Source organism: Oncorhynchus clarkii, unplaced genomic scaffold, assembly GCF_045791955.1.
Source record: "Oncorhynchus clarkii lewisi isolate Uvic-CL-2024 unplaced genomic scaffold, UVic_Ocla_1.0 unplaced_contig_10976_pilon_pilon, whole genome shotgun sequence".
Lineage (NCBI taxonomy): Eukaryota > Metazoa > Chordata > Actinopteri > Salmoniformes > Salmonidae > Oncorhynchus > Oncorhynchus clarkii.
Genome location: NW_027258273.1, coordinates 1 through 18,016, shown reverse-complemented (window position 1 = coordinate 18,016; position 18,016 = coordinate 1). Strand labels below are relative to the sequence as shown.

The 18,016-nt window shown below is 43.5% G+C and overlaps 1 protein-coding gene and 1 pseudogene across 1 annotated transcript; both read left to right on the top strand.

The window, feature by feature from the left end:
• Positions 1-941: 941 nt before the first annotated feature.
• Positions 942-14,074, top strand: LOC139396416 (DnaJ heat shock protein family (Hsp40) member B14). Its single transcript, XM_071143453.1, has 8 exons — positions 942-1,137; positions 3,724-3,907; positions 9,780-9,925; positions 11,102-11,290; positions 11,452-11,537; positions 12,009-12,118; positions 12,515-12,687; positions 13,116-14,074. Exons 1-8 carry the CDS (start codon positions 1,005-1,007, stop codon positions 13,238-13,240), a joined length of 1,146 nt encoding a protein of 381 aa, XP_070999554.1. The 5' UTR covers positions 942-1,004; the 3' UTR covers positions 13,241-14,074.
• Positions 14,075-15,352: 1,278 nt separating this feature from the next.
• On the top strand, positions 15,353-17,978 carry LOC139396420 (group XIIA secretory phospholipase A2-like; annotated as a pseudogene).
• Positions 17,979-18,016: the final 38 nt, after the last annotated feature.

Sequence of the window (18,016 nt, the reverse complement as noted above, 5' to 3'; positions counted from 1 at the left end):
CGTGGACTGCGAGCCAGGCCTAATTGCCCAAAATCAGTGCCCGACCTCACTAATGCTCTTGGCTGAATGGAAACAAGTCCCCGCAGCAATGCTCCAACATCTAATAGAAAGCCTTCTCAGAAGAGTAGAGGCTGTTATATCAGCAACGGGACCAACGCCATATTAATGTCCATGATTTTGGAATGAGAGGTTTGAGGAGCAGGTGTCCACATTGTCATGTAGTGTATATTTCAGTGGGTTGGAAGTCATGCTCTAATATTGAGAAATGCAGAACAACCCCACTATATGAGATCAGAATAATTGCAGCGTCTGAGGATCACTAACGAAAGTGCTGCTCCGAACGTTCAGATGTGTTTTCGGTGAGCCGAATCATTTGGCTCCGTCACGTAAAAGAGCCGGCTCATTTGGCCCCCAAACGGCTCTGTTAAAAATGCTTGAAGGGAAGTTACACTTTTTTTGTATTTTATTTTACTTCAGATTCATCTTCAGCACCACCCCAACATCAACATTTGGGAAAATGGCAGCAGGTGTCTATGTTTAATAGATAAAGAAAGGAAGGTAAGTGTTTCCAGTGACATCATTGATGTGCGTCGTGATTTTAACCAATTATTAGTGCCTACTAATTGTCTAATTGGTGAACGTCATGGGAAGATGTGTTTCCAATCCTTTTGACTGATAAACATATAAACACTCTGTTTTCACATATGTTAGTGCTGGAGATGATGAATATGAAGTTGAACATTTTAGAAATGTAAAACTAGAACCAGTGAAAAAATAACACATTTCCGATTTAAAGCCCAAAAGGTAGGCTCCCATTATGTCAAATCAGGAAATGCACCTCCAAATAAATGTTTACCTGGCTGGATTATTAGATGGCGCTGAATTGTTTTTGTTGCATGGACCAGATTTCACTGATTCGGTTCCCGACGTTCACCAAAAAGATCCGTTCGTTCGAGAACTACCCATCACTACTGTCAGCTGAGAGCCGGGGGGGAGGAAGAAAGATGGAAGGGAACAGAGACGAAGCAGAAAAATGTATAAATATAGCCACTAAAGCTCTTGAAGCAGGAGACAAAGACAAGGCGGTGAAATTCTTAAACAAAGCAGAGAAGCTCTATCCAACCTACAAAGCGAAAGGTAAATATCTACGTTGCCATATTTCAGTTCATTAGCCCGTTACACATTAAACACCGATTTAAAATAAGATTTGGCAACTTGCCTTGGAATATTGTCACTTGCAATGCACGGATAATACGTAAACGAATACATGATGAAATGGTTAAGTAACGTCATTAACGCTTTAACTGCTCAGGGCAAAGGAAGAAGTGACGTTTCTTTAAATTGCTAACTAACGTTAGCATGCTATCAGTGTGTACTATGTCGCTAACGTTAACTACTTGACGTTAGCCATTTCTTAGCCCATTTGGTTGATTTCATAAGGTTGACATCATCCACGGTTAAATGTCTCACTTGACAAGCTATGTTTCATTTTATAGTTATGTTTTAGCTCAGTGACGAATGTGGACTGGCTATGCTAACTAGCCAATTGGCAAAGCTATTGCTAACTATCATTTACAAACTTTAGCTAGCCTATATGAGCTAGCTAAATGTTGGATTGCCAACAAATTCAGTTTTGCATTATGTGGTCAGTGGAGCGAAGTTCCCAATCTGGGATGTTATCTCCCCACATGTATGGTCTTTCGCAATAACAAGGTCAACTGACTAAGCAAGTAATGCCTATGCACCAGTAAGTTAGCCAGCTAGGGGTTGTTTCCAGTGTCCTCATGACAGAAATGTAATTTTAAAATGGGTATCAATGTAGGCCTGATACTAGCTTAGTAAGGGACTTGGCTAACTAGCCGGACACAAGCCATGCCTGGCTGTGGTTGTATTGATACATGATGATGATCCAGCAGCTACCTCGGGCCATAAGCAATTTATCTGCTTATTGCTCTCAGCTGCCGTGATGTTTTGTAATTCATTGCTTTGTCTGTTGAAAAGTGCTTGTCTGTAATCAAACACTTATGTTTTGTGAGTGAATCGTGTTCTTGCAAGAGGCTGCTTGCATTATGGTCAATTGTGCAGCCTGCCACCTACCAATCATATTTAAAAGCTTCTGAAATTGTCAATACTAGTATGTCAGGCAGGAGACATATTTACCTTGTTATGAAGGTAAATGGCAATTTCCACAGCAGCCATATATAATAGAACACAGATTAGCTGAACGGTTGGCTATGTGACAGTTGACAGCAATTATTCCTCATGTTGGCTTAACTCTCACATCATGCAGTTAAACATGACCGTTTACATTCACAAGGAACATTTAGTTGTAGTGAATACTCAAGGTTTGGTTAAATATTGTTTGTTGTAGTGAATACTCGGTTTGGTTAAATAGTGTTTATAATGGTCACCAAGGAGATGGCTATAGCAGCCTATTCACCTCACTCAAATCAATGTTTATTTGGTAATGTTCATGGGATACAGCAGGTGCAAACAGTACAGTGAAATGCTTACTTGCGAGCTCTTCCTCACCAATGCCTTATTCAATATAAAAAATGGAAAGAAGTAGAAAAGTGGCTCTCAACTTCTGCTGAGAATCTTTTTTTGGAAATGGAGGTAATGTGGCTCTTGCAGGATGAGGTAAGGGGGTCTGTAGGGATTCCACTGTCAGAGCAGATGAGGTAACGTGGCTCGTGCAGGACGAGAAGGTGTTTTGTAGGGATTCCATTGAGCGCAGAGGAGGTAACGTGGCTAGTGCAGGATGAGGTTAGCGAGATGAACAGGCTTGTCCACCTCAATCCCTTAATTGAATGATTGACCCAGAGCTGAGGGAACAATGGTAGCGCATTAGCCAGGGCTAAGCTGGGGCCATGGTAAGGAATGATAGGGCAGTGGGCCAGGGAAAACCAAATCATCCTATTCACCTTTTAATTTTTATTTCATTAACTCACAACAAGAAAGAATAGTGGATTCAAGGAGGATTCTGAGGATTCAGGAAGATTGCATCTTGATTGAAGAAAAACAGCCACCATCTTAAGTTCAGTGTCATGCAATAATACATTTACTACTTCAACCATTAAGATGAGTATCTTTCCCGACATGCCAGTATTGTCACTCTGGCGTGTCTATCCAACATAGTGTTCAGTTACCTGTGTAAACTTTCACATGAATTGCAGAGCTGTATTGCACAGTGTGGGTGCTGCCAGAGAGAACAGCGATGCACTAGGCAGTATACTCAGGCTGTTGCTTAGGCTGCTGCTGCAGTGGTCATGGGTAGACTGACACAGAGAGCTGCTTTGTGTCATTGGAAAAGCTTAGCACATTCTCATTGAGCAACCAGAGCTGGATATATTCGCCTGCGGCTCTCATGGAAGCATGACCAGATCTCCACTACAGCTCGTCTATGGAAGCCAACTGGATGCTGGGAACAATGTAACCTTAGTTTCTGTGTGAACCGCTGATGTTCCCTTGCATGGTGGTCTGACTTTCAAGAGCCTAGTGTTTCGCCCTGTAAGATTGAGTGCCAGTTTTCCAGAACCAGATTAAGACTAGTCCTTGACTAAAAAAACACTTTCGATTGAAAATGAGAACGCTTTTTAGTCGAGGACCCGTCTTAATCTGGTTCTGTGAAATTTGCCTTTGAAGTGCTTAGCTTTGTCTCTTTCCGAATGTGCCACGTCATGCTTTGTTCTGTCTTCTCTTTATCTCTCTCTTCCCTCCTAGCCTTGTTGGACACCTTGACGAGGAACGGCAGCTCTGCGGGGAATGGCGCGCACTGCAGACAGCGTACTACAGACAGCTCCTCGGAGAGCACCAAGGCCCGGGCTGGTGGGCAGGACCAGGAGGCCGGAGGGGGCGAGCCCAGCACCAAGGGCTTCACCAAGGACCAGGTGGAAGGAGTGCAGAGGTGAGCAGGAGGCTTTTGACTTATTTTCCACTTGATTGCTCACTCATGTAATCTGTTTGGGATTGGCTATCTGTTTGTAAAATCTCTGTTCCGCCCTCCCTGATGGCCGTATGTTACGATCCTCTGTCCCACTTCTCATATGTGCAGCAGGCAGGCCTGTATGTGTAGTTGTTGCTTCACTCTGGTGCATTCTCATGTGGCGATTAGGGCGGGAGGGCCACTTTCAGCCTGGTTGGGGTTGTTGACCCTGAGTTTTTGTAATCAATGTGAATTTAGGAGACTGACACTTTTGGGTGTTCTTTTTTCATTTGGCTACCTGTTAAGATGAGGAAATGGTGGATTGTAAAATTCCCTTACTCACCTGAATTTCCTGTTGCATGTGTGTGTAAAATAGATGGTGGTTCTTGCCACAACAGGAAACTGATAAGGATTTGTCACATGTCACGTGAGCATGCTCTCACACTAATCAGATGTATTTTAGATGAAACTGGAAAGATATCCTTCACACCCAAAATAATGAACCCATGTACTCCGTGTCATTCTGTCTCAATCAAGGGACCATTAGTCAGTGCTTTATGCTTGACATTCTGACAGTAACCGGTCCTTCGAACCAGATGATGACTGAACCAAAGACTGGTGAAATGGAGGCGGAGAGGGAAGAATTGTCTCCACTGGAAGGAAGAAGAGTGGAGGAGAGAGCAGCTGAGGGAAAGGTCTTGGAACAAAGGAAATATCAAGGCGCTAAGCCTAAAGCAACAAAGGCTTCATCCTCAACCACCAGCAGCACCAGAAGAACCAGGCCAGCACCTGGTTATCTTAAGGATTATGTGGTCGAGTTTCCGACAAAGGGCAAGCCCACCAGAGCTCAAAGTGGTGATGGATCAACTGTACGGTTCAGCCATCAACCATCCCCTTTGAGCCAAGGACCGGAAACGGCTTTGGAGCAGGAAAGTGGTCTACAGTAAGAACCCATGGAGGTGACTCCCACAGCACAGGTCGACCAGCTTCCTGAGGCAGGCTCCGCTCACTCCTTAACTAATGGGAAATCGTTGAAGCACTCTAGACGGAGTGAGAGTTTGACCAGTGGATACCCCTTTGGAAGTGGCCATGGCAGCCGCCAATCACTAGCCCTCAGCGATTCACAGACCACTGTCCTACAAGACAGGATGAAACTATTAGCTTAGGAGGAAATTGAGCGTCAGATTGAGGAGGAACGACAGGCTGACGAACGATGTCACCAATTGGATGTGCAGGCCAGGAATTCATTGTCAAGGACCTGGCACAGCAATGACTGCACTGTCAAGCCAGAAGGGAATTGGAGGAGGCACGGATGGTCTCATCCTTCCTGGAGAGGAACGAACAGGGAGTTGACCTGACCACCCCTCCACACGGACCTGACCTGTCTGCCTTTCTTTCCCAATCTGCCCCTCTGGTACCGCAAGGCACACAGTCCCCGGAGGCTCCGGGGTCAACAGCCAGCACGGGGGACAGGCCGCTCCACCAATGCCCTCTATGCCAGTGACACAAGTTAGCATTCCTCCATCTGGACAAAGCATCACTCCTTCGCCTTTCCGCCAATTACCAACCACGGCAAATCGTTCCTCTCGTCCAGGGCCAGGCCAGTCCTCAAACATCAGGTGGGAGGGCTCTCACCCAATTCCGGCTGCCACCAATGGAGGGTCTGGGACAGTAGGGGAACGGACAATGAGGCCATGTGGGTTCATCAGAAGTCCCGGGTTTATCCTTCACGCAACCAGAAGAGGGAGCCAACATTATGAAACTTCTAGTAGCCTCAGCCTATGGAATTCCCAGACCCAAACTGCCATACTTTGAGAGTGGAAAGGAGAGTGAATTTGTCCTTTTGGAAATGGCATTGGAGAGCCTACTGGGTATTCACAGTCAACTGTCAGAACGCTACAAATACCAAGTACTAATGGATCATTTGCGGTTTCCCAGTGCGTACAGGCTGGCCCAATCCTTTATGCACTCCGCAACACCACACACTGCAGCTCTCCAGGCCCTGAAGGCCAGATATGGTGAGCCACGTCAGCTAGTCCAGAATGAACTAAACAACATCCTGAACACGTTTCCAATTAGGCTAACCCGTACTAGCCTGATCCCCTAGTCTTTTACCATGGTAAGACCCCCATGCCTTACGCCTGGGCTCTGAAATCCATGTCCTCTCAAACCCTTTTACTAGCCTGTGGATCAGGGGTCTCCAACCTTTTTCTAGCATGAGAGCTACTTTTTAAAAAAATCAACAGCGCAAGGTGCATTTTATTTTCTAGCTATCAAATGGGCACATTCTTCTCTCCCCTGCAACTCTCTTCCCTGGTCCTTAGTGTAAGAGAGAAAGTAGTGTTCCGTTTTCTGTCAATATATCTGGTAAAAATAATTAAGCAATAAGGGCTGAGGAGGTGTGGTAGATGGCGAATATACCACGGCTAAGGGCTGTTCTTAGCACGACGCAACATGGAGTGTATGGACACAGCCCTTAGCCATGGTATATCGGCCATATACCACAAACCCCCGAGGTGCCTTATTGCTATTATAAACTGGTTACCAAAGTAATTATAACAGTAACATCTTTTTGTATACTTTATGATATACCATGGCTTTCAGTCAATCATCATTCAGGGCTCAAACCACCCAGTTTATAATGGTTAATAAAAGACTCTAAGGGGAGCCCTATAAAATCTGCGATTCCACTCCCAAAATATATGACTATTTTCCCCAAATTATGTTCTGAATTTTTCACTCTTAAAATTACTATTGTTCATAGAGAACCAATGGAATGGGATGTTCTGAGTCCAATTGAATGCTTAAATCACATCTCAAGACAATTTAAAAAATTGTAATTGCGCTTTTGGCCTTTTAATTATGCATCTAGTGATTGAGGAATTTGCCATCTATGACGTGCCGGTCTAGCGATGGTTCTCTACTACTCATTTCATGGCAAAGTTTGCAAATGACAAATAATATATATAAATAATATACTTACTCATGATATACTTTTGATTTGAACATGTAAATAGGTTGCCTAGCCTACAAAACTATTTAATTTATGGATCAAGCCTTAGCAGTCATTCTGATCTTTGCAGTTAATGTTTAAGTGATGGTTTTGGGGACCGTATTTATGGCAACCCACAAGACAGTTATGACATCAACTGGTTACACACAGAGTGATAAACTCACGCACCACATAGACACACAGGCAATATTGCTGGAAATTAATTGGCAGACATTGCCTTATTTAAAAAATAAATAGTGGATAACCAGGGGTGGGATAATGTTGATTAGATGGTAGCTGGGAGTTTACGGTGTCTGATACTTGTGAGATTGTTTGCCAGTTTGCGGTGGAACACGTGAAAGTCAGGTGATGTCAAACGATCCATTGTGCCCAGATGCCCATCCTGGTTTAAAGCAGTGGTATTCAACGTCTGGGTCAGTGTAGTCGCCCAAAATAAACCTATTTTTATTGTTTTATGGGGGGGCTAATAATTAACAGTACAGATTATTATTTGGGACAATATACAATTGTTGCTGAGAATCATTTGAAAAATAGAATTTTACTGAATAAATGTACGTATTGGGTCGTGAGCGATGTTAAAATAAGCTATGGTTTAAATGCCAGGATGTTATACTCATTTGGGCTCATCTAGTTGCATTCGATGCCCACCTTTCCACTATACATTGGAAGAGGTGGGCTGCAAGGGATTGGCTACTTGAAGAGAACTTGGGCCTAACAGCTACTTATTTTGGAAGATGCTAAATAGCGAAGCTTCTGAAGCTTCTTTGATTTAATTTATATATGCTACAGCACTTTGATTTCACTAATAAATATTTTGAAATTTAACTAAATGATCGGTTTCTGTCTTCAGTCCTTTTTAAATGAGAGATGGCGATAACATATGTCAAACTCATTCCATGGAGGGCCGAGTGACTGGGTTTTCGCTTCTCCCTTGTACTTGATTAATTGTCACTGATTATTAAGGAACTCCCCTCACCTGGTTGTCCAGGTCTTAATTCACCAGAAGAAGAAAAAACAGCAGACACTAAGCTATAAATGGAATGAGTTATACACCACTGGGCTATATGGTCTACTGCAGTATAGGTTGAATGTGATAGACCTACTGAGGCTGGTTATAGAGAGACTATAACTCCATTGCTGATTAGAGAAATTAATCAAATTGGCTATTATCAGGTTGGTTAATGCGATTCGTTTCTGTTGAATTTGGGGGGGAAAATCAACCCGCATGCAGCCCCACCCACTCGGCCAATCAGTAGCCGCTACTGTGTTGTGGCACGCTGCATACTTTTTACTGAACGGTACGTGCTAAATAGTATGTTAGCTAGTATGGGTCTTTGGCCACTGATTGTTGTTGAACCCTGAATCATACCAACCTTGGGGGGGAGGGGTGTTCTAGAATGATCTCCCTTGAGAGTTCTTGTTAAACACCTCTCTTTCTGTGTCACTGTTTCATCATTGCTGTCCCCATAGGCCAGGGTAGGTGGCTGGGACTGGGAGCTCCGAGCGACTGATGTCCCTGGTGAACAGAAGTGTTGCTAATAATGGGCCGAGTGTAGCCTAGGCCTCCACCACCTTCCCCTAGCGAGGTCGTCTGACGGTAGTTAGATGGTTCTATTGGGCTCCATGTTTTGTTTTCTCTAGCATCTTTATGGTTCGTTAATTAACCCTGCAGTTGACCTACAGGATCACTCATAATCCTCCAGTCCAGTGTGGTGTACTCAGAGGGGTTAAACTTCTCTACTGTACTATGAGCCAGCCAATAACACACTTTTTATGTAGAGAAGGCTGCTGTTGAAACACTTACTCAGCTCAACATTTTGTAGTTGGGTTTGAAGTTGAAGCCTGTGGAATATTTGCAGTGTTTGCTGAGATAATGACAGCGGACGGGTTGTCTGTATTTGTATGCGAGTCTCATGGCAGAGCTGTTTGGGTGGCTTGTTGTGGTCGGCTTTGTGCCATTGGCGGTGTATGTGGGCCGTTAATCAACTGCTCAATGAGGACACTGCAGTGTTCTACACACCATACTACCCCTATGGGAACCTCAGACTCGGCAAGGTGCCCATAAGGCCAGTGAGAGGGGAAGGGAGAGGGACTGAGAGAGTGAGACAAAAGAGAGCTGTGACACATCTCGTTATGGCAACACTCACAGTGCTTGGTAGGCCTGACCAACATCTAGTCCCATTGTAAAGAGCATAAGATGGTATGTTTGTTTACTAAGATGCTGTGTTTGTTTAGAGACTAACCTGTATGTTTTGTTAAAACAGGCCTACATGCAGTGTAGGGTTTAACCTCCAATTGAAAGGTACACAGTGACATCAGCATATATTTGATTATTCTAATTGAATGTTAATGTATCAGTCTGGCAAGTATCTCAGGTGGTTCTCCTTGGAGACTGGAGGCAATCTCTCTTCTGCAGGTCATGTAATCGACTCTGTGTATTGCGTTTGAACTCTCCTGCTCTGTTCTGCCACCAATGTTGATTTGCCCTCTTGTGGTTTCAAATGGTACTTCAGGAGCACAGTTACCTAAACCCAGAGGCGCAACATTGCGAGACTTCCTGGAACGCTTGCGAAACAGACCAGAAGTGAAAATTATTCACTTGGATGTTTATTTTCTCTAAATGTGAAGGCATAACCTAGATACTTTCCAAACACTAGTTCTTGAAGCAAAACATATCCATTAGAGGTTTTTTGTATTGCTTTTGGGCCAAATGTGATCTGTGCTACAACCCTCATGATTAATCAGATCCACTGCATTGTAATAAACTAGGTCTATATCTGTTTCCTGGACATGTGTAACATAGCCCTGATGAATCACTCACTGTCATCTCTCTTCTTAAAGGATAAAGCGGTGTAAGGACTACTATGAAGTCCTGGGCACCAGCAAGGAGGCCAATGAGGAGGAGCTGAAGAAAGCCTACAGGAAACTAGCACTCAAGTTCCACCCAGACAAAAACCAAGCCCCCGGAGCTACAGAGGCCTTCAAAAGTAAGAAGTTTCACATGCATTGTTTTTGTGTTCGGTGCCAATCACATGTATCACAGGGCGCGATACAGCCAGCAGACGGACCAAAGACGGGAGAGGGGAGAGGTATGCATGCCTGGCATCTACAGGGGCGGCAGGGTAGCCTAGTGGTTAGAGTGTTGGACTAGTAACCGAAAGAAAGGTTGCAAGTTCAAATCCCCGAGCTGACAAGGTACAAATCTGTCGTTTGTTCTTAACTGACTTGCCTAGTTAAATAAAGGTAAAATAAATAAATAAAAATGTGGCTGTAATGTAGGCTACAGGTCTTCACGGATCCACCTGTACCCGATTTTGGGACCCGGGCGAGTCACAGGTCTGGGTCGGATCTGATATGATTTGACACAGGTCTCGGGTATGTGTAAATTTAACCGACTTGTCCGGAAGGTACAAATCCGAACGCAACTGCTGCAGTAGAGGGAGAGAAATTGTATCATTTATGCTGCTGCTCTTGTTTTCACGAGTGGCGGGTGTAGGTTGTTGGCCAATCATTAGTCATCAAAGTAACAATGCCATCGAGCCTTACTCCGTGTGTGGCAAAAGTTAGGAGATATCTAATCAATGGAAGATGGAATTAAAATGACGGAGTTAAAGGAGAAGAATAGTCTACAAGAACCAATAGGTAGGCAGGCTGCTACTTATCTGAATAGAATTGTAGGATCAGGAAGCGTATGCACTGCAGCCTCAGCCTACCTTAACTAGCTTTTCCCGGTTTGATGCAGTTAAGACGGGCACTACGTAATCATATTGATGATAAGTAATCATGCTATGGCAGCTATTAGTCTACTATAGTGCCAGTCAGCTTGGTTGGTTGCTGTCTCTCCCTCCCGCCTGCTAGAATGGTCTCTCTTACTCAGCTCTGGTTAATAAAGTAGCTTTCAAAAATGACTTCTTCTGCTTCCCTCACTGATCGGACCGGGTCTGGAACAAGTGAGCCCCTACAGCATTGTTAGCAGCCTAAATTTGACCTGCCATTAATTGAATTGGAATAGATTGAGGACTGGCAGAGTATCTACGTCTGGCCCCCCCGACGTGAAGTTTGCAGATCAGTGTTAAATGGGGCATCGAATCCGAGCCAATGTCTACTTTTTCGCTGACTTAATGTGACACTTATTGACCACGAGTGTGTTGTGGTTCTAACAGAGATCGGCAACGCGTACGCCGTGCTTAGCAACCCAGACAAGAGAAAGCAGTATGACCTCACGGGGGCGGAGGAGCCGACCAGTCCTGGCCACGCCCACAGCCAAGGGTTTGACTTCCACCGGGGCTTCGAGGCCGACATCACTCCCGAGGACCTCTTCAACATGTTCTTCGGAGGAGGATTCCCCTCTTGTAAGAGACACTTGCAGAGTTTGTCTCAATGTTTAATAAACAAGTCTTAATTCATTACATCAATTAAATACAATTGTCTTGCTCAAACATGAATGTTTATTAAATGAGTATTGTATTGCAAGTCTTTGCCGAGTCACTAACAGGGTACCTCCTCTCCGCAGCGGCTGCCCACACGTTCACCAACGGCAGGGCGCGATACAGCCAGCAGACGGACCAAAGGCGGGAGAGAGCAGAGGAGAGGGGAGAGGTATGCATGCATGCATGTCTGGCATCTATACTGCCAGATGTATACTGTGACTGTCAATATAATACCTAGTGAGTCTGGGGTAACTTCAGGTCAGACTTCCATAGCAGACCCCCTCTACAAGCTATGGGAGTCTCGGCAGCATATTGCAGGCGCTGTTTTAGTGAAGGACACAACCGTTCCAACCTTGACTGGGATGAGCTCTAGTTAATTTCCGTGTGCTACATAGTAAAGCAGGGAAACATGCAAAGTCACTAACAGGACAGTACACGTCTTAAAATATTAAATAGTAATATATGCCATTTAGCTGACTCTTTTATCCCAAGCGGCTTAGTCATGCGTGCATACATTTTACGTTATGGGTGGTCCTGGGAATCAAACCCACTATCCTGCCGTTGGAAGTGCCATGCTCTACTAACTGAGCTGCAGGACAAATTAGTGTATGCTTAGTGATTTCTGTAATCTGTTTTCCAGGGAGGGTTCTCCATGTTTATCCAGCTGATACCCATCGTTGTACTGATCCTGGTGTCCATCTTGAGCCAACTGATGGTGTCTACCCCCCCCTACAGCCTCTACTCCAGACCGTACGTGTACACACACACACACACGCTGGGGTCAAGCTCAGTATGGATCACAGTACTTAAAGGTTTTGCCACAGAAAATGAAAATCTGTGTTCATATTGGACACATGCATTTAAGTGGTACCACTCCGTTTCAAAACGTTTTCTCCCACCTGAACACGACCCAGGCCTTTTATTCTGTACCCCTGCTCCACTTGCTCGGTGCTGAAAAATACTGTCAAATGGTGACATGGTTGGTGTAAGTAACGGACATGCCTACCAGTAAAGTACTGATGCATTTATTGTGTGCGTTTGATCATTCCCATTGCCTCCTCTCTTCACCAGGTATAAAAAGCTATACATCTCGCTGTTCTCAGAACAGCCGTCTGTAACCTGATGCCTGTCCTCTGTCCTCTCCAGGTCCACGGGGCAGACGGTGAAACGGCAGACGGAGAACCTGCATGTGGATTACTACGTCAACAGAGACTTCAAGACAGAGTACAAGGGCTCCAATCTGCAGAAGATTGAGAAGAACGTGGAGGAGGACTACGTGTCTAATGTCAGAAACAACTGCTGGAAGGAGAGGCAGACGAGTAGGTGTCCATCATGCCTCTATTAGTTGGGCGGTATCCAGATGTTCATACCGTTTCTGTACCATACCAGGTACTACCATAAGTATTAAAACAATTTAGGCAACAGGGATCTTGATCCAGGAGGAGATTAAATGTCTCTGCTGTAATCTAGCCACGTACCTAGCAAGTTAGAAAACCAAATGCCTAGCTGAAGCTCTGACCTGGATATAATTGATTTGACACAGATTTCTTATAAGCAGTGGCGTAGCACGCAGCCCCTGCAGGGTATAATTACAGTGAGGACTTCAATCAAATTAGCCCCATGTAAAGCAATACAAGTTACTCGTACAAAACACGCATTCATTTCCTTCTATTTTGTGACGAAAGCATTCCCTCGACGTAGCTTAGTGTGACATGGTTGATATTGACATCTCCCCCTTCTCTCTCAGAAACAGACTTGCTGTATGCTGCTAAGGTCTACAGGGACGACCGCCTGCGTAAGAAGGCTGAGCTGATGACCATGGATAACTGCAAGGAGCTGGACAGACTAAATGACCTGTTCAGGGGGGGCTGAGCCCGCCTGATGCCGCAGGCTCCCACAGGACGCTTTTAGAAGAGATATATGAATAGATATATGTATGTAAATTTGTTTTTTTTACAGAAAACCATGGAGATTAAAAGGAGGAAAATAAAAATTATTAGCCTTACCGTTGACGTTATAAGTTGTCCCCATCCCTCCCCCAGTACCCATCTTTCCATCCTCCTCACCACCCCCTCCTTCCTGGGAACTGCCTTGCTGCATCTCAATGAACCAACTGAAGAATAGACCAACCTCCCAAAACACTTGAGAACCACAACTTCTTTCTCTTCTATCTTTGCTTGTCTTTTTGTGTTTTCTGGAAATAAGAACCCACTCTGGAAATGAACACTGACTGGAAAAGCAGAAGGCATTGTGGTGGTGCCTCGAGTATTGAAGCGCCAAGCATTCTGCTGTAACAAGCAAATCACAATCTTCTTCACTCTAGATAACTACTTCACCTGCTTGACTTAAACAAGATTTTTAGGCTCATCTGGAGATGCTGCCCTCCTTCCAGTCCATACATTAGCAGTGCTAGTATTGTGAGGAACCCAGAGAATGCTTCCTAGCTACCACAGTGGAACCCACAGTGGAACCTTGTGTGGAGTTACATGGACCTTGAAGTTCATTCCGCAGATGAAGAAATGACCACTGTCTCACTTGAACTTTTTTGGCCTGGGAAAAAATGTGAAGTTGGAACCATAATCTTCATCAATTGTATATTTTTCATTTTGAATGTTTGAAAATTTATGGAGTTATTTAAGTAGAAAAACAAGGTTTTTCTTCATTGCTCGATTAATCATTTGAATAAACAATAAATTATTACCAGAAGCAGTTTTGATTTGTTTCGAGCACAAGAGCATGTGCAATTGTGTGTATGAAGCAGATGGAAGGGCAGGTTAAACACCCTTTTAAAATGTGTTCATAGTACTCAGACTGTAGGCCTATTCTCTCCACATAATATTCTCCCTGGTATACAGATCCGTTACTCTAGTAGTTTGTATAGTCTCACTTTCGTTTTGCAGGAAGCCTTGTTCTCAACCTAATATGGCCTCACCATATTCATGAGGCTTGTAAAAGATGTGTTGATGTGGATTTGTATGGCTACATGCTCCAGCTTGGTACCCAAACAGGTTGGTAGTGTGATTCTTAAAACTGAAATGCAACTGAACAAGTCTACTAGAAAGGAGACTTTGCTGTTTTTCCTGGAAGTCCATGAGAATTGTGGTGGTGTTTCTGAAAAATACATAGGTTATAGGCCTACAGTGATTATCACTTGTATTGATTAATATCAGTGGTGGGAAAAGTACTCAATTGTCATACTTGAGTAAAAGGAAAGATGCTTTTGTAATTTTCTATTAAGGTAAGTCACCCAGTAAAATACTAAGTATTTGGTGTTAAATGGTTTTAAATGTATCAAAACTAAATGGAACTGCTAAAATGTACTTAGGTAGTAATAGTATAAACCACTTCAAATGCTGTATATTAAGCAAACCAGCACACTTTTCTTGCCTTTTTTAAATTGACATAACTGGGCACACAGACCATTTTCAAATGAAGCATTTGTGTTTAGTGAGTCTGCCAGAACAGAAGCAGTAGGGATGTTCTCTTGATTTGTGTGAATTAGACCAGTTTCCTGTCAAAATGTAAGTACTTTTGGGTGTCACGGAAAATGTATGGAGTAAAAAGTACATTATTTTCTTTAGAAAAGTAAAGTAAATGTTGGCAAAAATATAAATGGTAAAGTACAGATACCCCCCCACAAAAAAAGCACTACTTAAATAAAAATACTGAAGTACTACACTGATTAATATTGCCTTAAAACAGAAAGCAAGACAATGTCTCAGTAAAAATCATCAAATCGGTCATGAATATACGTTTGTTCGTGGCATGCATGAACTTCGAACATCTGTGGGCGTTGACTGTAAGTGCCATGTATATTGGCACTGATAGGCTTATTTCTGTCACGTGACTAATCCCACATCCGGAAAGAGAATTGCATGACAGGCGATTTGTTGACATCGAATAGGACCAATAGTGTAACATTTGGGAAAGTGTGAAATTATTTTTTTACCGACGTTTGGTGCAGTCACTTAACTTTGGATTCACATGCCGACCAATTGCAACTATTTTCTAGCACCGGTGCTGTCATCATGCATCATAACAGTTGTATCCCGGTTTTTCTCGTTGGCTTACTATCTTTCTATGGATTTCTGAGCTGTGTGTCATGTAGTAAGGAACCTGAAACACCGGACTGGCGGATGACTTTAAAAACCATTCGCAATGGGATCCATAACATTGACAAATACCTCAACGTTGCTCTGGACTTATTTGGAGGACAAGATGGACTGTGTCACTATGAATGCAGCGATGGTAAGGTCTCTCAGGCCACACACACAGTCAGTACTTGTTGGTAATGGAAATAAAAACATGGCCATAACTACTTTGCTTATTATGCAGACAGGCCATTTATTAAAAAGCTCAGTTGAAAGTGATTATGTTTCACAAACAAAGCAGATAAGCACCACTGTAGCTATCTTGAGTTGTAAACCATTAAACTGGTACAGTGCCACCCCCAACACACACTGTAGTTTCTCTGAACAGGTCGTCTCTCTCAACAAGATTAAAGAAGAACACTGAACACCTCTCTACCTTTGCTCTTTCCTTGCAGGTTACAAACCAGAACCCCGGCCTGGTTACAAACCAAACCCACCCAATGGATGTGGGTCACCCCTGTTCGGATTCCAGGTGAGCTAGTGTCATGTATGACTTTGATCTATAGCAGTGGTCTTCCCTATTAGTCCTGTGGGGGGGTTCCCTATTAGTCCTGTGGGGGGGTGCAGTGTGTGCAGACTGTTTTCCCAGTCCAGCACTAACCCACCTGGTTTAGCAACTCATGTTTTTTTTATGATTAGCAGAGACCTGTGTTTCAGACAGTGACGCCTGCACACACTATAGTGTATTGCTATAGCTGCGGCTCTTCAGGACCATAAATGAAGACCCCCCCCCACACACACACACACACACAAAATGTATTTTATTTTATTGTCACACATATGTGCAGTGGAATGTGTTGTTTTACAGGGTCAGCCATAGTAGGGCGGCTCCCCTGTACGGCGACCATTGTTTATAGGAATGTTATTACACCTGTCATATTATATATTGCATTGATCTAATGGTCATCTCTTTTGTCTACTCTACAGTTTGACATCGGCATCCCGTCCTTGACCAAGTGCTGTAACCAGCACGACCGTTGCTATGACACCTGTAACCGTGATAAACACGACTGTGACGATGAGTTCCAGGAATGCCTGGAGACCATCTGTAGGAGATTACAGAAGATGTTGGGACTAGCCCAGAGTGTCCAAGGTAAGATGGCACATGGGTTGTGTTTATTAGGGCATGCAACAGAACTTTTTACAGCGGAACATGACAATGAGTGTTTCTTATTGTAGTTTCTGCCTGTTTCAGTCTGTTTTCTTCCATCCTGTTTCTTTCTGTTTTCTCCCATGTGTTGCCTATTGAACACCACACTGATTCATGTATTGATATGCTCCCAGTGTTGAACACAGAGCAGGACTTGACTCAAGCATTCCTCACAGTTAATTCAATAATGTGCCCACCATCTTGTAGCCTGGTTAAATCATACTGAATGCTGCGCTCACCATTGTCAATTGTTTCACTTCACTGGTGAGTTCAGCATTCAGTCAGGTTTAACCAGTCTAACAATCTTGCTGGTGCGGAAGATCATACAACTCCCCCTGATGGCATTTCTGGTGAGGTCTATAACTTAGGGTGAGGTCTATATCCATATTAGGGCATGCAACAGAAAACGGGTGGTTCAAGTCCTGAATGCTGATTGGCTGAAAGCCGTGGTATATCATACAAACCAGAACCCCATACAATGGGTATGAAAAAACGTGTATTTTTACTGCACCTATTAAGTTGGTAACCAGTTTATAATAGCAATAAGTCACCTTGTTTTTTTGTTGGTGTATGGACAATATACCACGGCTGTGTTGTGTCGTGCATAAGAACAGCCCTTAGCCATGGAATATTGGCCATATACCACACCCCCTCGGGCCATATTGCTTAATTATAGTACTGCAATGTTGAGGGAGCTAGCACAAGCATTTCACTGCACCTTTTATACCTACTGTAAACTGTGCACGTGACAAATAACATTTGATATTGATTCATTTTTCTGTGTGTTTCATATGTCTGTATATAATGATCAAGTCGTGTTTCCATGTCTCTCTCTATACAGCGTGTGAGAATACTGTGACCCTGCTGTTTGAGGCTGTCATGCACATGGGGTGTAAACCTTACATGGACAGCCAGAGAGACTCCTGCATATGCAAATTTGAAGTCAAGAGGGATCTATGAGTTGCCACCCAGAGGGGATTCTGGAATAGTCAAGCCACCAGAGAAACATTGAAGTCAATACTGTATCTTGGGATAGAGCTGTGGAAGTTTCCATTGATAACAATGTGCTAAGCCTTGTGAAGGGGCCTGGATGTGCTCTCAATGAATGAACGTTGGGTGATCTGAGTTTTTAAATTGCTATTTGATAATTTTGTAGAATTGTTCTCCTATGCAAAGGTTGCTTAGTGGTTGTTGTCATGTATGTCATTTGTTTGTTCTGCCACACATTTATATGAAGTATAAATTAAGAGAGAATATAAATGTTTATAAAAGGTAAGAAGACATTGGAAGACAAATGTATGACTACAAGCACATACATACAGTGATGAGGGTAATGGCTACATTATA

What these genes read in the sequence shown, in the direction of transcription:
- LOC139396416 (XM_071143453.1), top strand. Translation starts at nt 1,005, where the DNA reads ATGGAAGGGAACAGAGACGAAGCAGAAAAATGTATAAATATAGCCACT. An exon ending in AGCTACAGAGGCCTTCAAAA is followed by an intron (nt 9,926 to 11,101) that starts GTAAGAAGTTTC and finishes TGGTTCTAACAG; the next exon opens with AGATCGGCAACGCGTACGCC. An exon ending in TACAGCCTCTACTCCAGACC is followed by an intron (nt 12,119 to 12,514) that starts GTACGTGTACAC and finishes TGTCCTCTCCAG; the next exon opens with GTCCACGGGGCAGACGGTGA.